General features: G+C 45.0%; 1 protein-coding gene and 1 long non-coding RNA gene across 2 annotated transcripts in view; one reads left to right on the top strand and one right to left on the bottom strand.

The window, feature by feature from the left end:
* TF (transferrin) overlaps positions 1 to 27,766 on the top strand; it is a 30,089-nt gene extending 2,323 nt beyond the window's left edge. The window contains exons 3-17 of the mRNA XM_010947720.3: positions 5,736 to 5,844; positions 6,636 to 6,812; positions 7,581 to 7,728; positions 8,406 to 8,461; positions 8,985 to 9,163; positions 9,885 to 10,062; positions 11,290 to 11,444; positions 12,758 to 12,848; positions 13,435 to 13,473; positions 14,830 to 14,988; positions 17,605 to 17,749; positions 18,890 to 18,954; positions 22,383 to 22,567; positions 23,729 to 23,918; positions 27,570 to 27,766. Coding sequence (XP_010946022.1) covers positions 5,736 to 5,844; positions 6,636 to 6,812; positions 7,581 to 7,728; positions 8,406 to 8,461; positions 8,985 to 9,163; positions 9,885 to 10,062; positions 11,290 to 11,444; positions 12,758 to 12,848; positions 13,435 to 13,473; positions 14,830 to 14,988; positions 17,605 to 17,749; positions 18,890 to 18,954; positions 22,383 to 22,567; positions 23,729 to 23,918; positions 27,570 to 27,604 — 1,911 coding nt within the window. The 3' untranslated portion in view covers positions 27,605 to 27,766. The remainder of the gene's footprint in view (positions 1 to 5,735; positions 5,845 to 6,635; positions 6,813 to 7,580; positions 7,729 to 8,405; positions 8,462 to 8,984; positions 9,164 to 9,884; positions 10,063 to 11,289; positions 11,445 to 12,757; positions 12,849 to 13,434; positions 13,474 to 14,829; positions 14,989 to 17,604; positions 17,750 to 18,889; positions 18,955 to 22,382; positions 22,568 to 23,728; positions 23,919 to 27,569) is intronic.
* LOC123614746 (uncharacterized) lies at positions 6 to 27,679 on the bottom strand. Its single transcript, XR_006722216.2, has 3 exons — positions 27,549 to 27,679; positions 18,374 to 18,458; positions 6 to 516 (listed from the first exon to the last, which is right to left on the bottom strand). It is a non-coding gene; the product is annotated as an uncharacterized LOC123614746 (long non-coding RNA).

Genomic DNA, 27,766 nt, shown 5'->3' with positions numbered 1-27,766 from the left:
TAAGTCACTGCTGCCTAAAGGAGAGTGGAAGAAAACCCATACTTTCTCTTTCTCCTGAGGTGATTCTGTACTCACAGGTAGGGGGTGGCGTGGGGAGCAGCCAACTCCTAGTGCTGATAAAATCACTTCAGAAGTGGAAATAGGATCGGTCCACCTTTGATGAGTCGTAAAGCAAAGTCCAACATACTCTGAAAGGGGACTATTTTGAGCCACTAAGTTCTCTGAACTCAGAGAATAAAACAAGAGTACTTACTATCAAGATGACCATGTAACACTGTTTTGGAAGTTCTCGATGCATTGCAAGATATAGATGAATGATGCACGCAGGGAAGAGGAATACATCGTCGTGACTGCAGATGATGGCTGATCCCTTTGATTTCTAGGTTTTCCAAATACTCTTCACTCCTTCAGCATTGTTCCTGCCCATCTGAATATGTGTCAGACCCTGTGCTGGGCAATGGGGCTGCAGTGGTGAATTTAAACACACATGGTCCTTACTCTTGAGGAGCATACAGTCTAGTCAGGAGAGAAGAAAAACATGCAAATAAGTAGACATGTAATTTCAAATTGTGTGATGGACAACAAAGGAAAAGAAACAGAAACTCTCAGAGGAAACTTGCTTTGGCCTGGGTGTCAGGGACAATCTCCCTGAGAGGGAGCAATGAAGCTGAAACCCCAGGGATGAGCACAGGTAAGCCTGCCAAGGGCTATGGGTAGAATATGCCAGCTGATGAACCATACCATGTGCAAAGGGCCTGAGACATGGGGAGAGCTGGGCTTGTTTGGGTTTCTGTAGGGAGGCTAGGGTGACAAGAGCAGAGCCGGCAGGAGACTGGAAGGAAGAATGAGGTGGGAGAGGTTTACTCAGCCAAATGGAGCATGATTAACTCAAGGTTCAGTGATTTGGTACAAACAACTGGACTATTCCGTGGTTTTTCAAAAAAACTGAACCTCAGTTACTATCATGGGTTAATTATAATTCTTGATTTATTACATGCTTTCAGCTTTGGTATATGCATGCCCCTCTTTGTTTTTAAATATATTAATAATATGAAACAATGTTATCCACAAACCCACTAGAGGTTCTTGGAACTTTGTCATTAACAATAGCTCACTTCTAGGGCGGCTGTGTGGCCGCACTGGATTCTGTGGGAACAGCACCACTCAGGGTGATGTAAGCCCTTGCCCTACTTACAACTACTTATGTGTTTCCCCATCCAGCGCAAACAGAATCCTTAAAATTTCTTGCCTTTTATCTTAGTTTCAAGACTTTTATAGGTATGTGTGAATGTTCATATAGTTTTGCTTCTTAAAATATTTTATAAACATGACTTTACTATGTGCTGTCTTCTTATACTTGTTTTTCTCCCCCCACATATTATGCTAAGATTTCACCCCTATTGTTCATTCATTTTGAGAGCTCTACAAAAGTCCATTGTGTTAGGGTACCACAATTTATTTTTTCTTTTCGGGTCATTAGGCATTCGGGTTGTTTCCAGTTTTTTGTTTTTCTAATCAGGGCTTGAGGAGTATTTCTATACAAATCTCCTGGGACACAAGTATTAATAGTTTTTCTTGAATATAGATGTAGGAGCAGATTTTCTGTGCCATGGGATATGTGAGTATTTTACTTTTAAGACAATGCCAAATGTATTTGGGTTTTAAGCAAATCCAATGTAGTTATTCCAATTTCCACTCTCACCAGCAGTGTATGAGAGACTAATCCATATCATTCTTGGTGAATTTGATATTTTATCATTATGAAATAATCACTATTTCTGTCAGTGCTTTTTGACTAACCTCTATTTTTCTGATACTAACATACTACATCAAATCTATTTTGGTTAGTATTCTCCTTCTGTATCTTTTTCTTTTCCTTTTTTTTATTGCAGTACCATCAGTTACAATGTGTCAATTTCTGGTGTACAGCACAATGTCTTAGTCATGCGTGTATAAAGACATATATTCGTTTTCATCTTTTTTTCATTAAAGGTTATTACAAATATTGAACATAGTTCCCTGTGCTATACAACAGAAACTTTAAAATCTATATATAGTGGCTAACATTTGTAAATCTCAAACTCCCAAATTTATCCCTTCCCACCCCCTTTCTCCCAGTAACTATAAAATTGTTTACTATGTCTGTGAGTCTGCTTCTGTTTTGTAGATGAGTTCATAATGTCCTTTTTTTCTTTTTCTTTTTTTTAGATTCCACATATGAGTGATATCATATGGTATTTTTCTTTCTCTTTCTGACTTACTTCACTTAGAATGACGATCTCTAGATCTATCCATGTTGCTGCAAATGGCATTACTTTATTCTTTTTATGACTGAGTAGTATTCCATTGTGTAAATACTGAGTCTTTTTCCATTCCTTTATTTTTGACTTTCTATGTGTTTATCCTTCAGGTGTGTCTTTTGAAAACTGTATATTGCTGGATTTTGTTTATTAATGCAATCTGACAATCTTATTTATTTTACATGGTAAATTTAGACCAATAATAATCATTATCATTGATAAATTTTGACTTATTTCTGCCATATTACTTTTTCATTTCTCTTAGTCCTGCTTGCCCCCTAATTTCTGATTTTTCCTTTTCTGATTTTTAAAAATTGAGTTTGTACATGTGTGTGTTCATTTAGATTGTTTTCCCTTTATTCCTCTTTTCCCCCACTGGTAGTAAACTTAAATGATTTATTTATATTCTTTAATGATTTCCTTTCAATTTTTACTGTATAATTTTAGCTTAACAAATTTTACAGTAAAATAATCCTGAGTCCCCTTCTGAAACAATAAAAAAACTGAAATACAGTAACTCAGACTTCCTTCTTCCCTGATTAGATATTACTATTTGATATTTTATGTCTATCTTTTCTTAACCCTGGAATGTAGACATTTCATGTATTTGTAGACAGTATATATAAATACTATACAAATATGTGTGTGTGTACATACCCAAAAATTCAGAAAGAGGGAGGGAGGAGAGAGAGAGAGGGAGATTTGGATTTACCTAACGTTTTTGCCATTTGATCTGTTTACCATTTCTTCTTATATTTCAGACCATCCTTCTGGAATATGTTTTCTTCTTGAAATATGTTCCTTTGGTGCCATTTTAGAGTCAGTCTCTTGGTGTTAAACTCTCTCTGTTGTTTGCTTGTTTGTTTTGTCTGCAAATGCTTTAATCGTCCCCTTATTCTTGAATGATAATTTTTCTGAATGTATAATTTTAGTTTGACATTTTTATACTGTTTTAAAATATTATTCCACTGTGTCCTGATTTTCATTGCAGTCATTGAAAAGTCTGGTGTTAACCTGTCATTCCTTCAATCATCTTCTCTCAGGATAACTCTGAGATTTCATGCCCTTGGTCTAGGATGCTCCATATATTCACTATGATATTTCCAGTTATGAAATCTTGGTACTTATCTTGCTCAGAATATCCTAGATCTTTGGAGTTATGGTTTTCATCGGTCCTGGAAAATTTGCAGCATTATCTCTTTAAATACTGCCCTTTCTTCAGTTCTTTTTTAATGCTAGGATCCCAAGAAGACACATGTTAGGCCTTCTTTAATCTAGCTTCCATATTTTTTAACCCCTCTTTCATAGCTTCTGTCTCTGCACCTCTTTTTAGCAGCATTCAGGATAAATTCTTCAGATATCGCTTCCGGTTCCCTAATTCTCAATTTAACATGTCTACTCAACTTGTTGCTGATTCGTTCACTTTTTATTTCAACAGTTATATTGCTTTGCTTCTAGAAGCACCAGTTTAAACAATTTTTCTTTTTGTCCCTGATAATTTCCTTCTCTGTGCTTATCTCCATGATTGTAGCTTTCACTTTGCACATAAAGTACACACGTTGTAGCGCTTGTTCGTTGCTTCTGACAATTCGAACCTCCACAATCCTTGAGGGCCCAAGTCTCTTGTTCCTGTTGATGTCCATGCATTGTGGCCTGCCTCTTTGTGGGTTTGGTTATCTGCACCTGGGAGGTCACGTGTGATTTTAATCCTCCCCCTCCCTGCTGGTTCGGGTTCCCTTGGGAACCCCTGTTGCTCTCATGGACCCCATGAGCTGGGACTTGGCTTGTTGGTTCCGGAGCCCCTGAGGCCCCAGTGAATCTTGCCCAGATTCCTGGTGTCTGGACCAAGAAAGCCCCAACCTCACTGCTCTAGAAAAAGCTCTTGTTTGTTTACTAATTTCCTTTTGGGGTGGGTGAGGAGAGCCTCTGGAGATTTCACCTACCTTTTGAGATATCAAGAAAGCCACAAAGATTTTGTCATATACGGAGTCTAGTTGTGGAATAAGAGAGTCCTTCACCAGTTGTGAATGTTTTCAATGGCACTGAAATGTACACTTAAAAATTATTAAATGGTAGATTTTATGTTATATGCTTTATTACAACAAAACAACAAAAACAATTTCAACCATTGAAAGAAAAGTTTCAGCTAGACAAATATATTGTTTGGCTTACATTATTATTTTATTTCATTTAGAAATAGTATTGTTTTATTACTTATCTGTAACAGGACACAAATCATGGAGCTATAGTTTCTGCCTTGTAATTTAAATCAGTAAGAACTATTTATGGAGTACCAGCAAAGGCTTCAAGAAAATCATTCTGATTAAAGATACTCGAAGCAAGAAAAAAGGCAATTAAAATATGTTATTAAGTGCCTATATAAAAGACAGTGCTAAAAAAAGGAGACAGTGCTTTCCCACTTTAAGAGAAGATAAATTCTAGACATAGTGGGAAATTATCTATAATCTTTCAAATGAACTATTGGTTTAAAGATGGGAATTAGTAGAAGCAAAAACTAAAAACAAAAACAAAAGAACCAGCAAGTAACAGTGTATTGGAAGAAATAAACCCACACTGCCTGGATTCAAACCCCAGCTCCATGACTTACTAGCCCTGTGGCCAGGGGAAGTGACTTAAACTTTCTGTGCCTCTATTTTTGTATGTGTAAAATGCAGCTGAGTTGGACAGTGGCGTCTGAGTAGTTGATCAAATGAACCATCAGCCATAATAGATGTAATAATTAGCATTTAACACTCAGTTCAGAAAATAAGAAAGAAGTTAAACCCAGAGACAGCAGCAATCCCTGAACAAAAGGCTCCTGCAGTTATGTGGACCCAGGGCAGGAAGGAAAAGTACTGGGTATTAAATCAGAGTAGAGAAGAGTGTTTTCAAGGCTCCCTTCCGCCATAAGGCAGTCTTGACAGAGGTACCTTAGGAAGACCTCAGCAGAAGGCCCACGATAAGGAGGTCACCAAAGGAAAGCACCTGGCTTGAAATGTAAACTTGCGTAAGAGCAGGGCCAAGGGGAGGAACCGAGACCTTGACTGCAGCCTCTCAGAGCCGGTCGTGCTTGGCCATTGCACCCAGGCTGGTGCTGGGTGGCGGGGGGCAGGTTTCCCCCAAGAGGCCTGCTGGTAAAGCCTCTGTAATTCGGGTCAATCTTGTAAAATCACAGTAGTTTTCTGGGCTGAGAGCTGGACTCCTCACCAGCGAAAAGAGAAAAATGAGCCATTCCTTCCTCTCTGCACGAGGAGTAAAAATGTGGTGGCCAAATCCCCTTCACCAGGGAGGGAGAGTCAACTGAAGCCCGCGGTGTTGTGTGAGGTCTCGGCCCCAGATCCAGGGAGCCCCGCCAGTCACCCCCATGTGCCCAAGTATGAGTAGGCCTTCCTCGGACGTAAGGGCTTCACTGGAGTCTGGTCTGGTCTCTTCCAGGACGATGAAGCTGATGCTGTGACACTGGACGCGGGCTTGGTGTTCGAGGCCGGCCTGAAGCCCTACAGCCTGAAGCCGGTCGTGGCAGAGTTCTATGGGACAAAAGATGGTGAGTCCCCCTGGGGGTGGAGGAAGGCGTCTGTGATCTTTGCTCTCTCCTGGTAGATGCCGAGTCTTGTCTCACTTGGGCTGGTAATGGGGATTAGATCCTGATGAGATTCCCCCCGCTGGGGAGTGAATGGGAAATGAAGGACCCCATCGACCACCACAGGCACAGCTCAAGGGCTCTGGGTCTTTGGGCTGGTTGAGGACTGGTGCTCATGACGCGGACCTCCTGGGCCAGAATGTGTGCTCTCTGGAGAAACAGAGCAGGTTGTGTGCCACCGAGCTGAACCATTGGGGCTTGGAGCTGTAAAGAGGAGCCCGCCAAGAATCCCAATCAGAGGAGAGACCACAGAGTCAGTGCCCTGACAGCCCTGCATCTCTTCTGAGAGCAACCCAACTGTCCCTGGGCCTCTGTCAGGGGACAGGAACACTTAGACAGAGCCATGATGTGGCCTCTGCTGCCACAGTTCCAGTCTCCTGGGGGGCTTGGCTTGGTAGGTGTAAGGCAGACACTCCCTGCAGGATGTGAGGCTAGGCAAAAGCATCGGGATGTGCATGTACGTGGCCTTCGTGCTCCTGGGTTTGCCTGAAGGGTTATTACCAATGTCTCCTCTGTGGTCCTTTCTTTCCCCCACAAGCCTAGGGAGGTTTTTTTGATCCTTCCCTCTTTACGACCCAACCCACCATAAATGTTATCCCTGGGTTCCCCTTTCTTACTCAGGAGCCCAGTAGTGATGAGCAATGCTTCCCTGGGGCCCAGTTTGAGAGTCTTTCATTCACATTGTGCCTTTGCAGAACCACAAACCAAATATTACTCTGTGGCCGTGGTGAAGAAGGGCAGTAACCTCCAGCTGAACCAGCTCCAAGGCAAGAAGTCCTGCCACACAGGCCTTGGCAGGTCCGCTGGGTGGAACATCCCCATGGGCTTACTTTATTGGGAACTGCCTGAGCCACAGGAATCTCTTCAGAAAGGTAAGTGGGCAGGATGGTGAGTGCCCTCGGCAAGCATCTCTTCTCCAGATGCCCATACGGGCTACACCGGGGTCACTCAGAGACGATCCAGTGGTCACGTGTGATGACTCTGAGAGTGGAGGTGGGAGGTTAACTAGCTTTAAACTGGCAGGTCTGCTGCACCGGCAGCCGTTAGGGGCTGTCACAAGAGTCCTTTTTTCTCAGAGCTCCCAACACCCCACTAGAAGTGGTCCTGAGGAGTGGGGAGGTGGGGGAAGGGCATCAGGCCGGATGGAGGGCTGCAATCAGGGCCAAGGTTGCTGGGCCCCTCTGTCCACTTCCCTGGGGTGCTTTCCTGTCTGTGGCTGATGTGTTTCCCATTCTGCTGGAGCTTTCTCTGGTGGCTATCCTATCTTCTGGCCATGAACTTGGCCTGCACCTCTCCAGGCAGGTCCCCTAATCTCTCGGGCTCCCTGAGGAGACCTCTCTCTGAGTTGTTCCAGTCGGATAAGGCAGGGAAGGGGGCTGACAGTGACCTGAGAAAGGCCTTGGTTGGTGGCAGGCACAGGCCTGGTTCTGGGGAAGGGGTTGGGAGGGCAGAGGTTAACTCATCCCTTTTTGGAAATCCTTGATCTTGAAGCGTGAACACTCACAAGGGCGAACTGGGTCTGGGGGTGCTGGTTTTGTTTGGGTCTTGCTCTATTCCCTCGCAAGTCTGGGCCAGGGGCTGTAATTGCTTCTGGCCAGGCTGGCTCATGCTCTGTGCCTCTGTTTCTCCACGTTGAGCAGCAGCGTCCAGTTTCTTTGCGGCCAGCTGTGTCCCCTGTGCGGATCGGACAGCCTTCCCCAAACTGTGTCAACTGTGTGCGGGGAAAGGAACAGACAAGTGCGCCTGCTCCAACCACGAACCGTACTTCGGCTACTCGGGGGCCTTCAAGTGAGTGGGACCAACTCCTGCTCCATCTGGGCTCCTAAGTGTCCGGTGTCCTCAGGCTGGGGCTCCCTACAGGCCAGCGCGTACTCCCTTCCTATGACATTGAAAAGGGAGCCCCTCTCCTGGGACCCTTACTGTCTCCCGAGAGTTCTCTCAGTGGACTAGGCAGAGCCTGAAGTGACAGGCATGGCCCTAGTGTCCACACCATTCTTTGGTGACAGACCCTCTGCTTTCCACTGCATCAGTGTAACCCACTCAATGCACTGGCCTCTCTCCTGCCTGCCTTCACTGCCCCTGTGCAGGCAGCTGATGTGGCTCCTTTCTTGCTCCCTCATTCCCCTTGGTTATATCCTAAACTTGTATAGAAAGCCAAGGGCACCTTTCCTCCTTCAGGAGACCCTATGCCTGTATCCTCCACCGGAAGTTTGAAAACATTTTTCAGTATATTCAATGCCTTTTTGATGCTTTGGGGCACATGGTGAAGGACCTCCAGGTCCTGTGGGCTCATCCCCCCAATTTGGTGGTACCCTGGATGGCAGGACACCATGGTGCTTCCACAGCTGCAGGTCTGAGGACAGGCTCTGCCCTTGTCCCAGGGCTGGACAGTGGGGTCAGACCCTCAAGCCTGAGAAGAAGGGCTTGCCCTGCAGGAACTCTCCTAATGAGTCTCTTACCCACAGGTGTCTGATGGACGGTGCTGGGGACGTGGCCTTTGTCAAGCACTCAACGGTACTGGGTACGTGATGGGGAAGAATTTGGAGTTCCCCCCCAAGCAGAGGGCCCTCCTTTTCTTTCTGCCTCCTTTTCAATGTTCAGTAGTCAGAGATGAGCATAGTGTGCTCCACCTTTATCACTGCTGGGGTGTTTACCTGTGCAGAGGTGTGTGCCTGTGGGGTGCTCCCGTGGACTCCTGGGCCTCTTTCCATCATTCAACCTCCTGGACACAGGGATCCTTCCTCCTGGTCAGTGTTGCAATAGCAAAGGGTTGGGGGCAGGTCTGGCTGACCTTGGCCTGTAGTAAGCCTGCCGAGATGAAACCTATTGTGGGGTATAGGCAGTCACCCTGAACACATCAGAAGCTTCTTGGCCTATAACTGGCTGTGGGATCTTTGGCAAGTCAGTTTCCTTCTGGCCCTCAGTGTTCACTCAAGGCTTCTTAGCTCACACAGTTTAGGATTCAGTGGGGTTGCAAGGGAGAGGAGGGTACAAGGGCTCATGGCTCTGCCTGCAGTCAGCTCATCTGGGCTTCTGTCCCCCAGAGAACCTGGCTAACAAGGCTGACAGGGACCAGTATGAGCTGCTCTGCAGGGACAACACCCGGAAGCCTGTGGACGAATACAAGGAGTGCCACCTGGCGCAGGTCCCTTCCCACGCCGTCGTGGCCCGCAGCGTGGGCGGCAAGGAGGACTTGATCTGGGAGCTTCTCAACCAGGCCCAGGTATTGAATCCACTGTCCTCTTTCCTGCTTAGCAGACCCTGCTTGGATTAGGAGCATCTTCCTTCACTCCCTTCTTGCCACTGTAGAAGTCCTTCTGTGTTCAGGACATAGAAGTGAACACCACCTGCTTGTATGAAAGCACCCGGCAGGGCCTCCTCTCAGAGCTGCACAGAGCCTGGTCCTACGGCCTGGTCTGCCAGACCCTTACGTTTTGGACTAGTGACATGAAGATGCTCCTTATTGCTCTATTCCGTTTCTCTCCCGATGGAAGTGAAATGATCTCTCTTCCCACGTCCCTCAGCCTGACTGCAAGGGAGTAACACACACAGCCAGCTCTCCTCCTCTAGAGCAGCAGAACGCCAGAGCTGAGCCGACCTTCTCGCGCCCTGCCCTCCCATCTGCCCATCAGAGGTCTAAGTGGCAACCACACGGTGTCAGCCTCCGAAGGAGATGCATTTCTTGTGCTCAGTGAGCTCTCATCCAGCCAGGGAGACAAGCACAGAAACACATTCAGGGAAATCAGGTGTTAACGTGGCTCAAGAGGGCTGTGAATGGAGAAGGTGCTGGGTGGGAAAGAGCAGGTCCAGCTGCTCTCTCTCCTGGCATTTTGAAAATTTCACGGTTTTCATTTGGTTTCCTGGGTTTTTAAATTTTCTTCAGTGCCATATTGCGGCCTCCCATGTTGCTGTAGTCATTTGGTTCTGTGTTTTATTACAAACAGCAACATTTTGGCAAAGATAAATCTACGGAATTCCAGCTCTTCAGCTCCCCTCATGGAAAGGACCTGCTGTTTAAGGACTCTGCCAATGGGTTCTTAAAGATCCCCCCTAAGATGGACTCCCAGCTGTACCTTGGATATGAATATGTCACTGCTATTCGTAATCTAAGAGGAGAAACACGTAAGTATTTGGGAAGGATCATGTGACCCTAGGAGCTTGGAATCTGGTAAGGGTGGGGACCAGCGATACTCTTTCCAGGTCCTGAATGCCTGTCCCGATGATCCTTTATCTGCCTTGCCTGTGCAGCCCAGTGTTAGATGGATGCTGAATGGCGTTAGTCATCATGAGATGGGCCTGGACAGCACCAGAGGGCATTAAGGGAAATTCATGCTTAAAATGACTTGAATTGATACCAGCACTTTCCCTCGTATAAATCAGGGCCACCCTATCCTACCTTGAGAAGCCAATTAACCTGGCACAAAGTAAGTCAAATAGGATGAAACTGCTACAAACTTGCACGTCTGCAGCCAGTATTATGGTCAATATGTGCCATGGTGAAGCTGGAGCTTTAGACAGGTCAATCCTACTCCTGAATTTTTTAAGTAATTGGGGGTGAATTTGAACATTCATTCAACAGACATTTATTGACCATCTAGCCATACACTGTGCTACGTGCTGAGCATACAATGATGAGACCAAGATCTGTTAGATTCTGCTGTCATGGAACTTTCAGACCAGCAGGGAAGACAGATGTTCAAGGAATAGTCACTCTGTTGAATGATCAATTAAATATGAGAGATTTCCTCAGCAGAAAAAAAAAAAAACCAGAATAAAATATTATGGCTTTATAAGAGTGCAAAACAAAGGAAAACAGATCCTGGAATTGAGGTGAGGCTCCCCTGAAGAAGTCTCTTGAGCTGAGTCTAAAAGTTGGGTGGGTGCCCATGTATTCAGCAGATGTTTACTGCACTGACCATGAATCAGGCACTGCCCCGAACATCAAGCGGCCCATGGAGAACAAGACAGGCATGGCCCTTGCCCTGCCACACTCATGTTCTCCTGCAGGGAACAGACAGTAAACAGTGACTAAAAATATAACAACGGCTCAGATGGTTAAATGCTATTTCTAAAAGAAGAGGGGGAAAAAACAGCCTGAAGTGATCGAGTGCCTCGGGGCTGGAAGGAGTACTGGCTGCTGGAAAAAAATAACTTTAAGCTAACTTAAAATGATAAGAAACCAACCAAGAAACCGTTATTGCCTTTGATTCTAAGAGATGAATTCCTTGAGTGGGATCTGTTTGTTTTGCCAAAAAAATTCTAACATTTTCATGAGGACAGTTAGCTTCATACTGCCCAGCAGGCAATATCTGAGGGGTCTCGTCTCTGATTCTCTTCCTTATGTTCTAGTCCCGGACACCTCAAAGGATGGGTGCAAGAAAGTGAAATGGTGTGCAGTGGGTCACATGGAGAGGAACAAGTGTGACGCATGGAGCGTGAGCAGTAGCGGGCATATAGAGTGTGAGTCAGAAGAGACCACTGAAGATTGCATTGCCAAGATCATGGTACGTCTCTCCTGCCTCCGCAGGGCAGCATCCTTGCCACTGCTGCCTGCCTGTCCCAAGGCTGAGTGAGTGTTCCTGGGAATGATACGAAAGGCCAGGTTCCTAGGAACATTGCCTTCACTGTGGGTGCCCAGCCCCACGGGAGCTTCAGGACCTTTGAGCTGGTGGATCTGAAGGGCTCCTTAAGGCTCTGTTTCCTCCTGGTGTTACAACCCTGTTAGAGGGCAATCTGAGGCATGTCTGCTTAGGGAGGGTGGACCTCAGTGTGGGTGTGCCGAGACCCACCGTGGGCTGTGACAAGGGTGACAGAGTCGTGTTACTGTGCAAGCAGGTAGAAGTTTAGCTTTGTTGTTCACAAGAGCATTCCATGTTTGCTTTTAGATAACTGAAGGGCATAAAGAAGAAAATACATAAAAATGAATCATGACCGTCTTATCAGAGGAGATCCTGTTAACAGGAGGATCACATCATATACAACTTACTACCCTTTTCTCACCTAATGTTACCTAGGGAGCTTTTCTCTTATCACAAACCATTCTTTGAAAATACAATGTCTTAATGTTGACATCTATTTCAGAGTATGAATGTGCTGTAAATTGTTGAGTCATTTCCTTGCTATTGAGCATCAAGTTTGGTCCCATCTTTTTGCTATTATGAATCATACTTGCATGTTTTTGCCCACTTAACACATTTTGCTCGAACAGTTTGCCACATTTCCTCAAAAGTGTATTTTCAGGCCCAATGGGAAGCTTGGCAGTCTTGCTGAATTTAAGCATCTCTGAAATTTGGGGCTTATTAGCTCTATTAAATCATATAAGTTTATTTGACTCATTCATTGAAGATCTTGTATTGACCAAGCTCTGTAAAAGCACTCAGCCAATGTGGCCAAGATTCGGGGCTGGAGCCCCCATCAGGAGGCACTCTATACTGCAGACACAGCTCAGAGTCCGTGACTCCACGCATCTGCCTTACAAATGAGAATTCTTGGTGTCACAAAGGTGTTGTGAGAGTCTCTGGGACAGTGCGTCCTATGAGAGGACAGGGGGACTAAATGTGGTCTTTGCTCCTGAAGAAACTAAGCACCCAGAGTTGATCATTAGTTCATCATGGTTTGGATGAAAATGAGAGTACCTTTTATTTTCTATGTTGGAGGTGCCTGACTGATCCTTCGGGGGTCCGGTACTAGCACCTTCTGTCTCCCAGGGCCTTCACATCCAGTGTTGGCCAAGGTGGCTTCAAGGAAACAGTTGGCAGGGCATGTGGGACAGAAGCTGGTCTCTCTTCACCTGCTGTGATGTGCTGTGTCTTTGCAGAAAGGAGAAGCTGATGCCATGACCTTGGATGGAGGCTTTGTCTACATAGCGGGCAAATGTGGTCTGGTACCTGTCCTGGCGGAGAACTACTGTACGTGGAGGGGGCGCATCTCAGAGTTTCATTGCCTCTGGGCCATGGAGAGAGGAGATGGAAAATCACAGCCAGATTCATACCACATGGGCCATAAAGCTCTTGCTGACTGAGCATCTCCCACTTCCTAGGCTCTGGGCTCCCTCACGGCTAGTCCCCACAAGTATCTTGAGGGATGGTCTCTTCTACTGTACCTTCCACAAGGGAGCTGGAGGCTTTGCACCAGGAAGTTCTAGCTAAAAGTGACCCCTATTCCGAGGACAGCTGGATTCTCAGCTGGGATTCCTGGCAGGTCTTCTTGCTTCCCAAACTCATACATCTCATGTTGCCCTGGTGCATGGATTCAAGTATAGTCAGCAGGGATCTCTGTGGCCATGGGACAGATAGAGCAAAAAACTTGAAATGTGCAATTTGGGGCTAATTCCAATAAGCTAAAGTGAACTTGAAAAAGACAGCCTGGACCTTTTGGGAACTGCTGTTATGTAGATAGTTCTCCTGGCTCTGTTTATTCTCAACTGCACATGGGAAAGACGATTTCCAATCTACAAATGAGTGTTTAATGACTTCTTCCTTTTCTCCTCTCCAGACACTTCTGGCGAAGCTTGTAAAAGCACACCAGAGAAAGGTGAGTTGGGGTTGGTAACCTCATGAGTTTAAGAAAAATTCCCATTGCTTTTGGGAAAGGGTAAGAGAAGTTTACATTTAAATCAAAAGTACATAAGAAGCCAATTTTCAGAATGCAAAAGAATCATGGGAGAAGGGTAACTAGCAATGAGGATTGCTCTTCTACACTTCCCATGACTTGCACACAGGATTTCTCATTTAATCCTATAAGGTAGCTCTTGTATCCTCTAAGAATGCATAAGAGGACCAACAGCTCAGAGAGATTACAAGCTATCTAGACTCCGACATCCAGCAAGCAAATTCAGGCCCTCCCCACCACTCCCGACTGTCTCACATTGCATGAGGCCTGCAAAGTTTTAGCTGAGAGTTAGCACCAGCCAAGGAGCCTTGCTTATATGTGCCTGGCAGGGCTGACGAGAGTGGCTCACACAGGCAGATGTTTAGGGGCATGAAATTGCCCAGCCTCCCAGCCAGGCGGAAGGCCCAGGAACCCAGGCCAACCCGGCTCTCACCCAGGGCTCTGGCTAGGGGTAGATCTGGTAGGTGTGGCAGGAGCAAGACAGGAAATCTTATCAAGGTGGGCCCTGGGGCCCGTGCTCAAGTCCCTGCCGGTCATTTCCAGCCATTTGTGTGCAAGTCTGTCCTCATCACTTTTCCCAGCTACAACCTCCCAGCCTCTCTCCAGCACACTAGGAACCAAGCTCTTTAGTTAAAACTAGAACCATTCTTATTCCATGGACAATAAAACTTGCATCTTTTCTGTTGGAAACAATTTCCTGAATTAATTAAATTGGAAAACTGAAATCATGAGTTGACATTCTTTCTATTCCCAGTTTTAAAGACCAGCATGTATTTGCTGTTAAAGATGGCAGCTAACTTGACTTTGACAGGTTTCACTTAGCATATTTATTCTGGTGTAAACTTATATTCTCCTTAGCACAAAACATCTGGCCAGAATATCCTTACAGTTTATCGCTCATTTACTACTCTTTCCTAACAATTGTTAATGCATAGAACGTACTCTTGAGTATCCATTCCTCTGCTGCTCCACAGTGGAGGGTGAGTTGCTGGTTTATAAGGTCAGTAGCTTCATGCATTTGGGGAAGGGCTATACACCAGCCAATGCTCTGATGATAATGTATTCTTACTATTGTGTTTTTCCAGTTCAGATTCATCTCCACCTCCTGGAATGACTTGTAATTCCCCTCAGTCAGTTGTTGGGAAGACCCTTTCAAAGAGAGAAGGAATGATTTGGGATAACTATGCTCCATAGGGAGGTGGCAGGCTTTGATTGTAGACGGACACCCTGGAGGCTCCAGTCATGTTAACACTCCCTTTTTTGGTGTCTTCCTTGTAGGGTATCTTGCCGTGGCTGTGGTTAAGTCATCATCAGGTGATGATCTCAACTGGAACAATCTGCGAGGCAGGAAGTCCTGCCACACCGGAGTGGACAGAACTGCTGGCTGGAACATACCCATGGGCCTGCTCTACAACATGATTAACCACTGTGACTTTGGTGAGTGAGCTCTGAGAGGGCACTGTGGTCAGGACCAGGTGGAAAGATTTCAGGGAAGAGTGCGGTACGGTACAAAATGCTGTGGCCCTGGTTCTATGGTAATACAGTTGGTTTAGTGAACTTCAAGGAAATATCTAAAAGTAATGGTAGGGCTGAGGAGCTGGATCGGAATGGTTCTTCTCAGTTGCATGCAACAACTTAAGTCAATATACATCTACTTCTCTCTCTCTCATACAAAAGACCAGAGATGAGCAGTTCCTGGCTGATACTGTCATTAGAAACCCAGGCTCCTTTCTCTTCCTTCTCCACCATTCTGAGCATGATGCCTCTGTCTTCAAGGTCACCCATGGTTGCCATTACATTCATGACAGGCAACCTCAAGGAACAAGGAGGAAGGGCACTTGAAGTATATGCCACCTTATTAAAGCAGCCATTCAGGAACTCAAACCCAATTACTTCAGCTAACTTCTCACTGCCCCCAAATGGGATATATAGTCACATTTAGATGTAAAAGAGGCTGGGAAATGTCATCTTTTATTTGGGCATGTTTCTGCCCCAAATAAAACTAGATTTTTGATCAAAAAGTTAAAAATAGAATTACCATATGATCCAACAATTTCACTTCTCGGTATTTATTGGAAGAAAACAAAAATACTAACTTGAAAAGATATATGCACCCACATCTTCACTGCAGCATTATTTATAATAGCTGTGATACAGAAAGAACCTAAGTGCCCATCATGAATGAATGGATAAATTGTGGTTTATATATACATACAATAGAATATTATTGAGCCATAAAAAAGAAAGAAACCTTGCCACTTGCAACAATGGCAAGTGGATGGACCTTGAAGGCACTATGCTAAGCGAAATAAGTCAGACAGAGAAAGACAAATACTGTATGTTCTCATTTATATGTGGAATCTAAACAAACAAACAACAAACTCAAACAACCTGAGCTCATAGACACAGAGAGCACATTGGTAGTTGCCAGAGGCATGAGTTGGGGGTGGGCAAAGTGGGTGAAGGTGCTCAAAAGGTATGAGCTTCAGTTATAGAATAAGTAAGTCATGAAGATGTAATGTACAGCATGGTGACTATAGTTAATTATGCCATACTGCATTTTTGAAAGTTGCTAAGAGAGTAGGTCTTAAAAGCTCTCATCACAAGAAAACAATTTTTTATGTGATACATCACATTAACAAAATGAAGAATAAAATCAAGTGATCATCTCAATAAATGCAGGAAAAAAGCTTTCAGTAAAATTCAACATCCATTTATGATAAAAACCCCTGCAGAAACTGAGTACAGAGGAACACACCTCGACATAATAAGGGCCACATATGACAGACCCACAGCTAACGTATCCAACAGTGAAAAGCTGAAAGCATTTCCTCTACGATCAGGAACAAGACAAGGATGCCCGCTTTTGCCACTTTTATTCAACCTAATTTTGGAAGTCCTAGCCACAAGAAAAAAAAATTTTTAACTCTGTAAGGTGATGTATGTTAACTACACCTATTGTGGTGATCATTTCACAATATATTTGCAATAGCGAATCATGTTGTACACCTGAAACTAATATAATGTTACATGTCAATTATATCTCTAGTAAAAAATTAATGGAAGAACAAAAAGGCAAAAACCAACTTGATCTTTGTTACTAAGAAACCCTGGCTGGACAGCTACAAGCCTTGCTACGAGACTTTCTAGGTGGTGGGAGGGATCCTGGGGTCTCTTTAAGATCTTGGCAGTCTCACCGAATGACTGCTCAGCAACTAGGCCCCTTCAAAGGCATGGAAATCAGTTTATTGTGTGTCCTCTGATTATCTTCAGTTATGAGCTTAGTTCTACCCCCTAAAAATCTGCATGTAAGTTCACTATGGACATGTTTTCTTATGGTTCTTATGCACTTTAACTTCCTGAGCTACTTTAAAAGGAGAGGCCTCTAAAGACCGCTACGCACCAGGGAAGTCCCGTGTGTGTGCTGGTGGAGGGGAGGGATTTGGAGATGAGACCGCACTTCTATACTGATGTGTTCTGCGACATCAGTTTGCCAGGAAGTACAGTGTGGCTGGGTCGACATTCAGCAGTTCTGTGGCCCACCCGCAAGGGCACCCGCTCTGCTCTCCTGAGCTTCCCGGCAGTTATTCAGCCACGGGAGAGCCGGTGAACTGGGAGTAAAATCCCTCAGCACTTTCTTGCACTTGGAGTTCTAAGTCCTGTTAAAGACTCTTCTAATAAACAGCAGAGGGAAGAAACGCCTGAAAGCAAGCGGCACAAGCTCAGGGAGCGAGACCTCCAATTTTACCCTTTGCAGGTCGTCTTCCATCTCATTTCCATCACTTCTCTCTTTAGACAAGTGACGAGACTATTGGGAGGCCCGTGGGATCCCCGCCCCCTGAACTGTGATGGTCACTAACCATTCCCAATCTCAATCAAGTTTCCTTTTAAAGCCTACAGACTGGCAGGTCCTGAGTTGGTGGCAGGTCACAGGATAAGTATGTTCTACCTATCCTGGGCCATACCCACCTGTGATGTGTTAAAAAAAAAAAAAAAAAAAGGCCACTCCTATTGAGTCAGGAAGAGCTGACTCCATCTCATTCTCCTGCACAGATAAATTTTTCAGTTCAGGCTGTGCCCCTGGGTCTCAGAAAAACTCCAGCCTCTGTGCTCTGTGTATCGGCTCCGAAACGTCTCCGGGAAAGGAGTGTCTTCCCAACAACCATGAGCGATACTACGGCTATACAGGGGCTTTCAGGTGAGTCTTATAACCTTCATGCAAATATAATAATAACCTCAGCCCTGACAAGATTCCTTTTGAGGAACTCAGGTGAGATTCTTACGTTCCCAGCCTGTTAGTCCTTCCTGTTATGGTGCCACATTTACAGACGTGTGTAGAGACCTGTGTGAAGTGGCATCCAGGTCCCTCAGGACACTGTCTCTGGACCTGTCGGTCATAGACAGCAAAGAGTGGCAATATGGTGCAGATGAGAAGTTCCCAACAGGGGGCGATTGGTCCCTCAGGGGACATTTGGCAGTGCCTGGAGATGTTTTTATCAATAGGGTTGGGGGTGATACTGGCATCTAATTAGTAAAGGCGGCTCAACATTCTGCATGCAAAGGACAGCACCCTACAATAAAGAATTATCTGGCCCCAAATGTCACTAAGTGCCAAAGTGAGGAAACCTTACTGTAGTTGAACAAACATAGGAGTCAACCGTCGGACTCATGCTCTTCTGTGCACCTCTGGGGGAACCACGGAAATATGCAAAAATAAAGTACGTGATTTTTACATTCTGAGTAGCACCTCTGTCTCATGGAGTCTTTATCATTTTTTAAAGAGACACCAGTGCACCTTATGACCGTATTACTTTTTACCTACCCTTTCTGACTCAGGCCTGTGTCACGTAGCAGTTCATGAATCCATCAACTTCACGATGATGGTGGTATTATAACCAAACTTCTCACTAGGGAAGGAAAAAGCAAAGATTACCCCAATTTTCCAGTTAGAACCACCTTGTGAGTTAGAGTAAATACAATTCACAGTCCACAAGTTTCCAATTTTGCAAGTAGACTGTGAATAAGGAATCACCTTGCTGGAAGACTGCCCTCCTAATGTCTGTGCTGATGCAAGGAAATGGATGCAGCTCTGTTGGAGAAACTGTGCCAGAATTTAGAATTTAGTGTGTAGAACTGAGACTGTATAACTGCAAAGCCTACTAGAGGTGTTGTTTCCTTTTTCTTTGTTACTTACATCCATAATATGTAAGAATTAGTGATAAAGTGGGAGTCACAGTTGCTACCAGATGGCCAGTGCTGGTTCTATAAGGTGACCTTCCTGAATGACAGAGGTGTCTCTGACCTCTTTTCTTCTCTCTCCCTGTCTGGGACCCTGCAGGTGTCTGGTTGAGAAGGGAGACGTGGCCTTTGTGAAGGACCAGACTGTCATGCAGAACACAGATGGTACGTGCACAACCCTTTGTTCCCGTAAATCAGGGTCACTGGTTCGCTTGTGTTCAAGATGACTTTGTGGAAGTGTTATGGACTTTGTCAGGGTCCAGAGCTCTGATTCTCAATCTGTCTGTTCAGTGAGGAGAAAAGCGTTCTCCTGGGAAGGCAGAGTGGCAAGAACCATGGGGTTCCCAGTGGCTCTGACTCCCCTCCCAGGAGCCTTCCCACAGGTGCAGGCCCTGTGCCTCCTTTCCCCTAAATACTTCAGGGCACATTTCCTAAGAATGAGGGCTTTCTCTTACATACCCACATCACAATGACCACGATAGGAAATTTATACTAACATGGATTAAATACTCGTCATGTCCATAGTCCCTATTCAAATTTTGTGAATTATCCCCCAAAGGTCCTTTATAACTATTGTCTGTATTTCCAGGCCCAATATATATTTAAATATACTACAGGTCCACTGAAAAAAAAAACACACAGACAGTGGCACCCCTGTAGGAATGAGCACCTAAGACCTTGGCTTCTAGAACCATTCTCCAATAGAAGGAACCAGGGACCCCTGGAAAAAAGCTGATTCTGGGACAGGGGCAGGAAAAGTATACAGTGAACCCAGAACATGATGCTGAAGCGCTCAGAGAGATGGGACATGTCAGAGCACAGGACCATTCTAAAGGCCCTCCACTGACCAAATCTGGGACATTTTGAGCATTAAAAGAAATAGTTGTAAGAAAGAATAACCCATTGAATAAAATAAGAACACATGAGTCCATCCTGATTAAACAAATGAGTATGAAGGGAAAGATCTTCCTTATGACAGAATGCTAATTCTAGATGTAGAAATAATTATGAAGCTAAAACAACTACTATTTGGCAACCAATATAGTAATAACTGATTCAAGCAAGGACCTTCAGTGGGTACTAAACTAGCGGGTGAATATGTGAATATTAGATGGCTATGACATTAACAAACACGACAAAAACTTTTTGAAATGTTGGTAAGAATGAGCATTCCCATCTGTCCACTCTGTATCACTAGCTGCTTATAGCACCCCCTAGAGTCCAGGTGGTTATTACTTCCCTCCCTTCCTCATGCCCTTTACCCAACCTCATTTCGAATGAACTACTGCAGGACCAACTCCTCCAAGAAGCCTTCCCAGATGGCACACCCCATCCCACAACAGAATCCTCTGTCCACACTGCTTTTAATGTCGAATTCATCACCTTCTGTAATAAACTGGCTACAGGGACGCTTGGAGTCCTTTTCCCCTCCTCTTATATTCCATCACCAGCCACAGTATGTGGTACACAGAAGTTGCTAAGTACACACTTGAAGGAATATTGGTTTGGCTAATTTTTCTTTCTTCCCTCCTGTTATTTTTGCCTTTTCCTTTAAGGGCTGTCCTTTTTCGGGCTACCTGAGTGTTACCCCAGACTGGTTCTTTGCCACCCCCTGATTTCTTCTTGTACCCTTCTGAATAGGATCTCTATTTGCCCCTGGGATCATTTTTATGTACAAAGTACACTGGCATTGCAACCTCAACTTGTAGGAATCCAAACTCCTCACCCTTCTCTCAAAACCCAGTCCTCTTCACACAGCCTCTGCTCCTATGGAAGGGCTTCAATATACGCCCTGCCAGTCAAGCCTAGATTAGTCTCTCAGTTAGTATGTTTTTGTTTCTTCAGAATATGTCTTCATTAAATCCTATGGTATGTTGTGATATGGAAGAGTCAGGATACAAAGGCATGTGGACTGTATGATCTAATTACGTAGATATGTGTCTGCATATTATACGAGGGTCTAGAAAAGAGACCAGAAGAAAGGCACCAATGTTGAAAGTGAATGCTGTGGGATTATAAGGGTTTCAAAGTTTTCTTCCTTCAACTATAGCATTTTACAAATAAGCCACAATAAACAAGCATTATTGTTATTGGAAAGAACATTTTTTATCATGCCCTTCCAGATGCCCACTGCTCTTAACCCAGACTGAATCATTTCCCTTCTTATTTTTCCTAATTATCCTATTTCAGGCTGATGCATTAACACTGATTTCCATTCATAAGTCCCCAAAGATCCACTTTGCTTCCCACCTAAATGCTATACTCCATCCCACACTCAGGGCGTGCAGGGCCTGGGCGTGTTCAGCCCAGCTGCCCAAGACTCTGTCCCAGTGGGCTGCTCTCTCCCACCCATTAGAAATACCAGGCACCTACTGGTCCCTGCATCTTGCTAGAACCCGCCATTCTCCCACAGAAAAGCATTCCTTTCTCCTCTCAACCCTATGCATGTTACAGGACACACCTGAAACCTTGCCTTCTCCAGCTACCTTTCCCAGGTTAACGTGCTCTCATTGGGCTCACTCCCCAGCTCCCATAGCATTTAGAGTGTGTCACAAATAAAAAATATAAAATGTTATGATCTGTGCCCTGCATTTTTTCCTCTTGGTATGCGTGCTATTTCACCTCCAATAAGACTGTGTCTTGCAGAGGGCTGAGAACATAGTATTGAATAAATGCTTAAATTGCTAAGTAGAATAGAATGGGTTTGGAGAGAATCAGGCTGGATTTCATTGGAAGGTGTTGAGGTAGAGGGACTAGTAAGAAAGGAAAGGAGAAATATTAGAAGGTGAGCAAAAGATGTGTGCAATTGCTGGTGGGGAGAGAGTTTGGAGTTTTCTATTCAAACCGAAAGTGTCCACTTGAGAGTATAGAAAAAGGGGTGTTTTTTACCTTGTATATAAATAAGTTTAAAATTTTGTGATAGCTAATTCATGTATTAGTTGCTCAAGTAAATGAAAAAATTAAATAAAAACTAAATTAAGAAAAAGACCACAATCCTGCATTTTAGGAGAGAAGCACGAATTGGGAAAACTTATTTGAGAATTGCCTCAGGAGGAAGGAGCTTAAACCCTGAGAATGGGTGAGATTCTCTTTTTTAGAGAGAATACAGAAACAATGAAGCAGAGGGCTGAGAACAGGAATATGGACCTGTACACACAGGGGCATGCGTGCATTGCACGCAGAGCTAGTATAAAGGAGCCCGGTTTCAAACACTGATCCACCTTCCAAAGGGGCATCTGGGGAGAGTTCTTTTGCTTGCTAGTGCCTGATGGTATAGCACAGAGATTGTCAACCTGCTTAGAGGGTCACAGTCTTCCTATGCTGGAGCATGAGGTCCAAATGCTTTGGGATTTAGTAGAAATGAAGATCTTTTTGAACATCATCCACAGAATGTGGCTCACTCTCCCCAGCTAGGTGGGCAGATTGGAAGGCATGGTTGCTGGGAATTCCTGGCAAATCTCTGCCTCTCCACATCACTGTAACCTCTGCTGGCTACTGGGTCCAGGCCCTCCACATGCCAGTGTGTTGGTCACATCCCTGCCCTGAGGGTGCCTTGATCAAAGCTGTCGCTGACCCACCTTTTCTGTACCCAGGAAGGAACACTGACGCGTGGGCAAAAGACCTGAAGCCAGAGAATTTTCAGCTGTTGTGCACTGACGGCACCAGGAAGTCTGTGAACGAGGCTGAGAGCTGCCACCTGGCCAAAGCCCCACATCATGCTGTGGTCTCACGGGAAGATAAGGCAGCTTGTGTTCGCGATGAGCTACTCAGACAGCAGGTATGGACCGGCCAGGGCCTCCAACCCTTCCTTCCCCAGGTGGGTGTGGACTGTTTGGGAGAGTTCACAGCCAAGTGCCAGCCCACATTCCAGCATTCTTTTTCGGAAGGCAAGAATTGGGAGGGCATGGATTGTGGAACTGGGTCTCCCAGGCCTGGCTCCTCTTGTATCTTCTGCTCACCGACGGCCACACACCATCTAATGCACATTTCCCGGGTCTAAGCATCTCCCTTCCAGCTGGGCTCTGACCTTGCTCTGTGGTACCCTCACATTCCCCCGCCTCTGCCTTTTTTTTTTTAAATGAAGGTGACTGGTCCTGTTTCCCAGCCCTTCTTGATACGAGTCATGAAACGTAGACTGTGTTTCTCTTGCATAGGCAGACTGAGAACCATTCCAACAGGCAGAAAAACCCAGGAACCCTACCCTGAGGGAGCTTGTCCTCTGGGGAAACAACCAACCGGGGCTGGCCTTGTTGGGGAGGGGTCTGCCTGTGTGTTCTCATCCTCCCCCCGCAAACACCACCCACCCTCAGCAACAGCGTCCTGCCTGCTGATCCACCATCAGTTTTCTTTTCTTTTCTTTTTTTGATTAAGATAGCATACCTTTGTGAGTCCTCTTAAGGTAAATGATACTAATAATTAGTATTTAATAAACATTTCCTGGGTTCTAGACGGAATGCTAAACTTTTTGTAATTATTATTTCACTTATAATCTTAGAAGGCCTAGAGGAGTCAAGCCTCTTATCAAGACAGGATCAAAGATGCAGTCAAACATGAACTTTCAGCAGCTACCTGTACCAGCCCTCACTGGGTGGCTTATATTTAATATCTTCTTTGATAATAACACTTAAAGGGGACACGTTTTTGTCCTCTCATTTCCTGGAAGCAGTCTCCAAGGCCATTGCCAATGAAGTGGGGAAGGGAGATGGGGCCAGGATAGACCCCACAGAGGACTCTGGGGCCTCATGGAAGCATGGATTTGGGGTCCATAATTGTGTGAATGCCAGGTGAGGGATGTGGGGAGATCCTGGGACATCCTTTGCAGCCTCCCTTTCTTCCCAGGGCTGGTTCCCAGCTCCTTTAGCCTCCTCCTCCAGCCCATCCTTGTGCTCCCAGCAGCTCTTTGTCACAGGTCCTCATGTGCTTTCTGTCCATTTGACAGCTTGTATTTGGAAAAAATGGAAATGACTGCTCGGGCAGTTTTTGTATGTTCCAGTCAGAAACCAAGGACCTTCTGTTCAGAGATGACACCAAATGTTTGGCTACACTTCCGGACAAAACAACATATGAATCCTACTTAGGACATGCATATGTCACGGCTGTGTCTAACCTGAAACAATGTTCAAAATCAAGTGAGTAGAAGGAACAGCATGGGGAACCTGCAAAGCAAACACAGTCGGGGTTATGGGTGCTGGACACAAAAGGAGGAGTGGGCTGTAGTCACCAGGAGATGACCAATGGACAAGAGAAATAATGAGGGAACAATGCAATCCCAGTGTGAATGAAAGGCTACTCGTATGCCCAGATGGTTAAGGGGACATGGCTGAGGGCACTGAGGCAGTGAAATGCTTGGACATGCAGAATTCCATGCTATTCCTAAAGAAAGGAAGAGAGTGATGCATCTATGCTAATGGCTCTCTCTAAACTCCTTTTTATACAGAGCTGCACTGTTCGAAATGGTAGCCTCTAGCTGCATGGGGCTAAATTTATACTAATTAATATTAAACAAAATTTTAAATTTAGTTCCTCTGTCACATCAGCCATTATTTAAGTGTTCCACAGATACATGTGGCTCTATGTAGGAGACCAAAGAGAACATTCGCAGCATCGCAGAGGGTTCTTTTACATGGCGCTGCTCTTGAGAGCTCGAACAATGATCGGTTCTGGTAACTCTAAAGTTGTCCTACACACTACAGGCATACCTCAGAGATTGTGTGGGTTCTGTTTCAGAACACTGCGATAAAACAAGTCACATGAAGTTTTTGGTTTCCCAGCGCATGTAAAAGTTATGTTTGCACTACACAAAAAGTGTGCAATGGCATTATGTCTAAACAATGTCTAACAATGTACGTATCTTAGTTAAAAATTCTTTATTGCTAAAAAATGTTAACTATCATCTGAGCCTTTAGCGAGTCATAATCTTTTTGCTGGTGGAGGGTTTTGCTTCCATGTTCATGGCTGCTAAAGGATCAGGGGGGTGGTTGCCTAAGGCTGGAGTGGCTGTGGCAATTTCTTAAAATAAGACAACAATGAAGTTTGCCACGTCAGTTGACTGTTCCTTTCATGAACCATTTCTCTGTAGCATGTGTTGCTGTGTGATAGCATTTTAGCCACAGTAGAACTTCTTTCAAAATTGAGGTCAGTCTTCTCAAGCCCTGCTGCTGCTTTATCAAACAGGTTTACGTAATATTCTAAACCCTTTGTTGTCATTTCGACAGTCTTCACAGCATCTTCACCAGGAGTAGACTCCATCTCAAGAAACCACTCTCTCTGCTCATCTATAAGCAGCAACTCCTCATCCATTAAAATTCTATCATGAGATTGCAGCAAGACAGTCACATCTTCAGGCTTCTCTTCTAATTCTAGTCCTCTTGCTGTTTCTACCACATCTGCAGTTACTTCCTCCCCTGGAGTTTTGAACCCCTCAAAGTCATCTATGAGGGTTGGAATCAACTTCTTCCAAACCTGTTCATGTTGATATTCCGACCTCTCCCATGAATCAAAATGTCCTTAATGGTGTCAAGAATGAGGAAGCCTTTCCATAAGCTTTTCCGTTGACTTTGCCCACATCCATCAGAGGAATCATTATCTATAGCAGCTATAGCTTTATGAAATGTATTTCTTAAATAATAAGACTTGAAAGTCAGAATGACTCCTTGATCCATGGACCGCAGAACGGGTGCTGTGTTGCCGTCACTGCAACAGCATGAATCTCGCCGTCCCTCTCCATCAGAGCTCTTGGGTGACCAGGTGCACTGTCAGGGAGCAGTCATATTTTGGAAGGAATCTTTCTTTCTGAGCAGCAGGTCTCAAAAGTGGGCTTAAAATATCACTAAACCGTGTTTTAAACAGATGTGCTGTCATCCAGGCTTTGTTCTTCCATTTCTAGAGCACACACAGAGTAGACTGAGCATAATTCTTAAGGGCTGTAGGACTCTCAGAACGCTAAATGGGCATTGGCGTCATCTTCAAGTCACCAGCTGCGTTAGCCCCTAACAGGAGTGTCAGCCTGTCCTTTGAAGCTTTGAAGCCAGGCACTGACTCCTCCTCTCTAGCTATGAAAGTCCTAGATGGCGTCTCCTTCCACAAAAGGCTGTTTCACCTACATTGAAAATCTGTCATTTAGTGTAGCCACCTTCGCTGACTACCTTAGCGAGGTCTTCCGGAGAACTTGCTGCGGCTTCTGTATCAGCGTCCGTTACTTCCCCTCGCACTTTTACGTTATGGAGACGGCTTCTCTCCTTAAACCTCATGAACCAACCTCTGCAAACTTTTCTTCTGCAGCTTCCTCGCCTCTCTCGGCCTTCACAGAAGTGAAGAGAGTTCAGGCCTTGCTGTGGATTAGGCTTTGGCTTAAAGGAATGTTATGGCTGGTTTCATCTTTTATCCAGACCACTAAAACTTTCTCCATATCAGCTATAAGGCTGTTTCACTTTCTTATCATTTCTGTGTTCACTGGAGTAGTATTTTTAATTTCCTTTAAGAACTTTTCCTTTGCATTCATAACTTGGCTAACTGTTTGGCACAAGAGGCGTATCTTGGTTTTCGACATGCCTTCGTCACTGAGCTTAATCATTTCTAGCTTTTGATTTAAAGTGAGAGTTGTGTAACTCTTCCCTTCACTTGAATGCTTAGAGGCCACTGTAGGGCTATTCACTGGCTTAATTTCAATACTGTTGTGTTGGTGGAGCAGCCAAAACACACACAACATTTATCGATTAAGTTTGCTGTCTTAATGGGCATGGCTGGTGGGGCCCCAAAACAGTTTAAAAACAGTAACATCAAAGATCACTGATCACAGATCACCATAATAATAATGAAAAAGCCTGAACTATTTAAAGAATTACCAAAATGTGACACAGAGACAATGAAGTGAGCAAATGCTATTGGAAAAATGGTGCCAATAGACTTACTGGACACACGGCTGCCACAAACCATCAATTTGTTAAAAAAAAAAAAAAAGAAAGAAACACAATATCTGTGAAGTGCAATAAAGGGAAACACAATAAAATGAGGTGTGCCTGAACTCATCTAGGACATCAGTTTTCTAAGAGTTAGAAGACGGTGAAACACACCTTTGCACCATAGCTACGTTAGACATCATTTCATCACGTGGAATCATTTGGAAGACGTGGGAGAATACCGTGTAGCTATAGGCGAGTATTCTTCGGCTACAGAGCCCAGGTCCATGAGCCACGGTCCTTAAGATATTGATTCAGCAAGTCTATGCCAGGTTCAGGGCTTCTGCATTTTAAGAGCTGTCCACATAATTCTAGTGTAAGGAACATGCTTGTCAATGGCCACTGTTGTGAGCACCCCAGTTATATTTACCTAACCTGTATCATTCGTGATGGAGGAGACTCTGACTCTGCTGGACCCTGCTCCATCCCCAGCCCCTAGCATGGAAGCCGACACGTGCTGGGTGCTTAGCGCATCTCCTTATGTTAGTTTCTCACCTGACTAAAGAGGTCAGAGAGGAGTCCTCCTAGGTTCCTTCCAGCCACATGGACTCAGGTGTGGGAGCCCCGTTCATAAGACACAAGGTGGGGGATGATGTGGGGCAGGGAAATCATGTCACCATCCTTGGTGTGGGGCCCAGTGTAGGTACAGGGGCTGTGCAGGGAGGAGGAGGAGGCCACTGGGGGAATGGCCATGTCCACCCATCAGAAGAGCAGGGCAACAGGTCTGAGTACCTTTTTATCAGGCTTAACTGTTAATTCACTCAACAGAAAATAAATACAGGTAGATTTTAACTGTCCTACCTCTCTGCTTTGCGCCCACAGAACTCCTGGAAGCCTGCACTTTCTACAGAGATTAAAATCCAAGAGTGGGGGCCACCACCTGCTGGAGATGGGAGCTCACATGATGCATATGCTTCCCCCTGGTTTTGCTGGCTTGAGTGGTTTGGTTGCCTTCACAGTTTGGTGGTGGTGGCACCTCTGCAGGACAAAAAAATAAATAAAAATTATTATTGGTTTTA

This window comes from Camelus bactrianus, chromosome 1 (genome assembly GCF_048773025.1).
Source record: "Camelus bactrianus isolate YW-2024 breed Bactrian camel chromosome 1, ASM4877302v1, whole genome shotgun sequence".
NCBI lineage: Eukaryota > Metazoa > Chordata > Mammalia > Artiodactyla > Camelidae > Camelus > Camelus bactrianus.
Note: the sequence above shows the minus strand (reverse complement) of the source record. Positions and strands in the feature narration are given on the sequence as shown.